Raw genomic sequence first — 6000 nt, 5'->3', positions numbered from 1 at the left:
ACATGCTGTATATCTTAATATATAATCTTCTTATAGCCTAGGCCGTCTTTATGTAGAGCAACAATTATTTCTTTTTCAGATCCTAAGAGGTTCTTTGCCATGAGGGGCCATGTTGAACTTCCAGTGACCAGTATGAGAGAGTGAGAGCGATAACACCAAATTTAACACTGCTTCCCATTCAAACTTGAGACCTTGTAACACTAACGAGTCCCATGGCACTGGGGAGGGTAAATGGCTAATTGGGCCCAATTTGGGCATTTTCACTTAGGGGTGTACTCACTTTTGTTGCCAGCTGTTTAGACATTAATGGCTGTGCGTTGAGTTATTTTGAGGGGGCACCAAATTTACACTGTTATACAAGCTGTGAACTCACTACTTTACATTGTACCAAAGTGTAATTTCTTCAGTGTTGTCACATGAAAAGATATAATAAAATATTTACAAAAATGTGAGGCGTGTATTCACTTTTGTGAGATACTGTATATATAACTCTTGATAGGAGTTGAAAATAGTTTGTATTCCTCTTTCTATATTTATTTATTTATTTAGTTTTTTTGCAGTGAAAGTTTCTGCTCCATTATGGATACATGTTTATTGCATGGAAAATGTCAATTAAACTTTATTGAACAGAGGGGAAAAAATCTTTCCTTTCCATCATTCAAAAAATGTAACTTTGTACAGTTAAAATTGCTGAAAGTCATCAGTATCATGGCTCCATAAATGACTTGCAAAGCTTTAAACCTGCTCACGGTGAGGGATGCACATGTTTAGACTCAAAGCATAAGGTAACAATAACAAACAAGCCCTTGGAATGTACTGAAATATATCTTCGTACATCTCTATTTGAAATTTTAGAAAGTGGTAATTTTTACATGTCTTTATTGTTGGAAGCAGAAATGATAGACATTGGAATTCACAAATGTAAATCATTTTTCCATATATTGCTGGGTGGATACATACTGGCAGAAGCAGATCCCATCTTCTATATGTCCAGGAGAATCTTTGCAGTTGAAGGGGAAATGTTTCCTGGCTAAGCAGCAAGCATAATCGGAGGAACAAGTGAGGATGGCCTTCTCCCACATGTTTGTGGCCAATGTACTACCGTAACCAAATGTAAGGTAAAATGTCTCCATGCACTGACACAAAGATACGTAGACAAAGTGCAACTGCTCTCTGGATGAGCAACCTGCAAGAACAGAATGTTTACTTAAGATAAGGTTTGCCTTGCCAGTCTTCATCACCATTTTTCTGGTCACTAGCTTAGTCTGTCTGACTTTCCAGTAACAAACTTTAAAACACAAAGTTGGCATCAGCAACACAACAGCCATTGCGATGGGCAAAAATGGTAATATATCAAAGGGATCAATATTTTTTGATGTAATTAGATAAGGGATCACATAAAGGCCTATAAGAAAAGATATTGGACAAACTAATAAAAGAAGCAACACTAATTGGCAGACTTGAGAACGTAACAAAGAATTTGAAGGAGAAATATCATTAATAATATCAATAGCTTCCTTATAAATTCTAGCGTCATCCAAAACTGCCCTAAGTGAATCAGGGACAGAATCAGAAGCAAAGACCCCAGGTTGCCAACTTTCCCCTTTCTCATTGAGAGACGGCAAGGTAATCAGGCACTTCCCAGTGTACAAGAATGATGGCTGATAATGGATTAAAGTAGAATGAGACAGCTGGCTATTATTGCTCAGAAGAACGTGGATAAGTTTATCAAAGAATTGCTCATCATCAGCTTCTAGGTAAGTTAAATGGCTTAGGTGAAGAGGTATTTGACATGGCTTCAGCATAATAGGAACAATGGCTTTTTGCAGCATGCAGTCCTGGAACATAGACAGGTTGGCTTCAAACAAACACCAGCGGCTGCGTACAAAGTCTGGACTCAGCACCATCACAGTCTTTTGGCTGCTCTGGATACACTCAACCATATTATCTATAATAGTTTTCCCTGGGACAAAGTCTCTTTCATGAAAACAGATCTTCAGGTCAGGAAATGCATCCTCCAGTTTATGAATAAGTCCAGACACCCAGATAGAATCCCCAGTGCTGTAGCTGATAAAGACATGGTACTTATCACCCTTTCTCAGAGCAGGAATGGAAGGCATCATGTCACAGCTCATATTTTGGTTGCTGTACTTTAGTCTTCTTTCAGGTGGCTTTTCACAGGTGCTAGTGAGGTTGTCTTGTTTGTATGTGCAAACTGTAAGAAGGATCAGAAATTAGTATACAGAATGATTAAACAATCGGTTTGAATTTTGTTTAATTACTCTCTCTGCCTAGTTCAATACCTAAAACTAGTATATGACTTTACATAGCTTCCAGCAATAATTTAAAGGAGATAACAGTGTGGGATGAGTGGTCTTTGAACATTAGTTCCTGGATCTGCATATTTACTACAGCCATTTCAAGGGAACCAAATCTCTCTGTATGCTTAAAATGGAGATATTGCAGCAATAGAACAATTATTAATGATGGGAAGGACAGAAACAATATACTGCAATTGTCCCTTACATGTAGACATGTGCTGAATGACTGGTTGAGTGGGAAGTATACACAGGTAGACTTAATTTAATTGGCGAAAATACTTTTCTCATAATTTTTATCAGCGGCATGTTTCCAGTGACGAAAACTAAACCAAAATCAATTAGAATTTTCGTCAATTAAACTTATGATGAAAAAAAATTCCACATGTCAATGAACAAAAACGGAATGAAAATGTGAGGGAGGGACATTTAACCACGCAAACGTCCGCTTTCCTCGGAGCTCCACCTATAAAGACTGTGGGTGTTTCCCTCCCAGCAAGCTTAGTGGTGTGGCATGGTAGCACTGTGCAGCATTTACAAGCCTCCGTCTCCTCCTCAGACGACCATTCAGAGCACTGTGTTTGCCATTACAGGCCTCCTCAGATGGCCGTCCAGAGCACTGTGTGCATGACAAGCCTCCTCAGATTGTCCAGAGCACTCACTTTGCATTACAAGCCTCCTCAGATGGTTCAGAGCACTCACTGTGCATTACAGGCCTCCTCAGATTGTCCGGAGCACTCACTGTGCATTACATGCCTCCTCAGACTGTCCAGAGCACTGTGCTTTACAGGCCTCTTCAAACGGTCCAGAGCACTGTGCTTTACAGACCTCCTCAAACCGTTCAGAGAACTCACTGTGCATTACAGGCATCGTCGGATGATCCAGAGCACTCCTCACTGTGCATTACAGGCCTCCTCAGACCATCCAGACATCTCTAAAAAGGAGAGGATTCTGGCACTCCAAATAGTGTGATGCCCTTGTAAACAATGATGTAATGGTGGCTTTAATAGCACATCTTATTCAATCAATAAAATCTATTGTGAAAAGGAGGCAGCCATCCTTTAGAGGGTGTCCATTACCTCTGTCAGCAAGAAAGGAGTGTAAGAAGGGGGGGCGCTAACTGAGATAGTCCTACTGTTTGTAGAATATTAATGTAATATATACACTTACAGGTTCACAAGGTGAAGATGCCCGTCAGGGATGAGGGTGTCCTGGGGTACTCTGAAGCCGCTCTGCAGACTCCAGTAACGTTCCCTCGGACGTGGGGGTGTGGAATTCGGTCACAGGCTTCTCTGCAGTATCCACTTGACAGGAAGCTCCACGCTGACTAGTCTGGAACGTGGAAGGGGAAGTGACGTCACCATGGCAAGGCGGGCATCCAAACCCAGGACACCCTCATCCCTGACGAGCATCTTCCCCTTGTGAACCTGTAAGTGTATATATTACACTAATATTCCACACACAGTAGGACTATCTCAGTTGGTGCCTCCCCCCTTCTTACACTCCGTCCAGACATCTCTCAGTTCCATTTACTTCCCATCCCCACTTGCTGCACAAGCTACGGAAATTCCGGTGTCTGGGACTGGGAAAAAGGGAAGAGAAGATCTATAGATGTATTTTATATTTGATGCTAAGGAAAACAATACCCTTTGTAAACCATGTGAAGCGACAATCACTGGTAAAAATACAACAAACTTGAAGCATCATTTGCAGACAAGTCATCCCAAAATTCATACAAAGGTAAGCACACCTAACTCCACTTTTGTGGGGTGATCTTATCTATGTACATTTCAGGGATTTTAGCAAACTTTGTTGCATTCAGATTTCCTAACTTTAGTTATTCTGAAGTAATAGCTGTTTGTTGGTCTGTGTCCAAGTGCAGTCACCGAATCTGTATGGGAGTTATAATTATCTAGTAGCTGCTGCACCTGCAGGGCTCAAATGAGGACAATTGCAGGGTTTGCATCACCAAAAAGGATATATTTGTTGCACAGGGGGTGCCCAAAACCTGGCTTGTATCTAATGAAGACTTCTGGGAAAATCAGTAAGCCAGTAACACAAGCAGGAAATTAGTCCTCCATATAGCTCCAGATGCTCCATATAGCATCTGTGTACAGAATGCCTCCAGGTTGCCATATTGCATTACATTTTACATAAAAGTACAGCAGTGTAGATTTAAAAGGAAAGGTAATTTTTAATAACACTATGTAGCACCCCGTGCTAGAATAGGATTTTTTGTTAGAATAGGCAAAATGTTCAGGCTTGGCTGGCAGCCAAGCCTGTGTTTTATCTGGGTCAGGGGAGTGACTCAGGGAGGCTGATATGACTCACATGCAGAATCTCTAATACCTCCCCCTACTTCTAGAAATTTGTAGAAGATTATAGAAGAATGGGAGTGGAGATGAGGAGGAGATACCTGGAGTATTCTGAGGGCCCGGACCAATCCCCAACAGATGGGTTGGCAGGGGGCAGGCCCCCTCAACTGCCCAGCTGGGGCAGTGGCATTTGGGTGGAAGCTGGAGATGGAGTCTTTAGACTGTCAATGGCCCTTGAGGGTAACCCCCTAGTTTAGGGGGTGTGACCTCGGGCCTGATCTTGTGTGTGGAAGGGGCTTTCTTCATGACACACAAAGGTTTCTTGACCGGAGGCACAGGAGCAAGAGGTGAACAACAGGAGAACACTGCCAGGCAAATCTCCAGGGAGGAAGACAGCCAGGTGGGGGAGGACTGAGAGGCATGCCTGAGAGGACTGTGAGAGAGAAGTCTGAGGTGAATGCAGAGTCAGTCTGGGAGGACTGTGGAAGTTTAGCCAAGGGGGCTGGAGAAAGGGGAAGCTGCAGCCAAGTGGGCTGGCAGTGCCTGAAGAGGTGGTTCTGGGATCAGTAGCCACAGGAGGACAGCTAGGCACTAGGACTTTGCTACAAAAACAAGGGGTCTGTGGTCCCTGCCTGTAAAGGGCTTTTGCTACCTATATGACTAAGCCTTTTGTCAGATCATCCAAACAGTGCCAGCTGGTCCTGGGAGTTATAGTGCTGCAACCAAGAGTTGTGCAGGAGGCAGAGGAGAAGTGTATATACAGACTGTATATAGTTATATCCCTGAAGAGTTGTACTGCTAAAGTTAAATGTGCATCCCATAATATCCCTATCCAATTGTATCCCCCTCAATAACACATAAAAACAAAGCACTGGACTGTTCCTCTGCTGTGAAGATGCAGTGTGCCTGGCTGTGCAGGGTGGGGGGATAACTTTATGCTATTTAGCATATGACATGTGTTGCAATTGTATACGCTATATTATTTTTTTTATTTGATGATTTATCAGACTACTGTCTGTGAAACCCTTATTGATGTGGCTGATGATAAAATTCAGGAACTGCTTGAAAAGGCAGAGGAGTATGCCCTAAGAAAATCCACATTGCCCCACACACAAGGTAAAGATCTGTCAGAAGATGATGCGGAACAGGAGAATATTGAAAAATCAAAGGAAGATGCACCAACCACATCAAAGATGCCACTCTTTCAGAACAGATTTTTGGCTGACACTTTTTATTTAAAGTAAAAACCTTTTGCATTAGACCAGTTGGCTATGCCAGCTTCTCAAGCCTTTGTAGAAAGGGTATTCAGCAGTGGCGGATCTACCAGGGTCACAGCAGTCGCACTTGCAAACGAGCCCTGGTTTTCC

General features: G+C 42.5%; 1 protein-coding gene across 4 annotated transcripts in view; it reads right to left on the bottom strand.

Annotated features, from left to right (window-relative positions):
- Positions 1-606: 606 nt before the first annotated feature.
- Positions 607-6000, bottom strand: part of LOC141105340 (uncharacterized) — a 28584-nt gene continuing 23190 nt past the window's right edge. For all 4 annotated transcript variants that reach the window (XM_073595204.1, XM_073595206.1, XM_073595205.1 and 1 more), the window contains one exon: positions 607-2215. In XM_073595204.1, the coding sequence (XP_073451305.1) occupies positions 927-2215 (1289 nt within the window). In that variant the 3' untranslated portion in view covers positions 607-926. The remainder of the gene's footprint in view (positions 2216-6000) is intronic.

This window comes from Aquarana catesbeiana, linkage group LG08 (assembly GCF_042186555.1).
Source record: "Aquarana catesbeiana isolate 2022-GZ linkage group LG08, ASM4218655v1, whole genome shotgun sequence".
Taxonomy (NCBI): Eukaryota; Metazoa; Chordata; class Amphibia; order Anura; family Ranidae; genus Aquarana; species Aquarana catesbeiana.
Note: the sequence above shows the minus strand (reverse complement) of the source record. Positions and strands in the feature narration are given on the sequence as shown.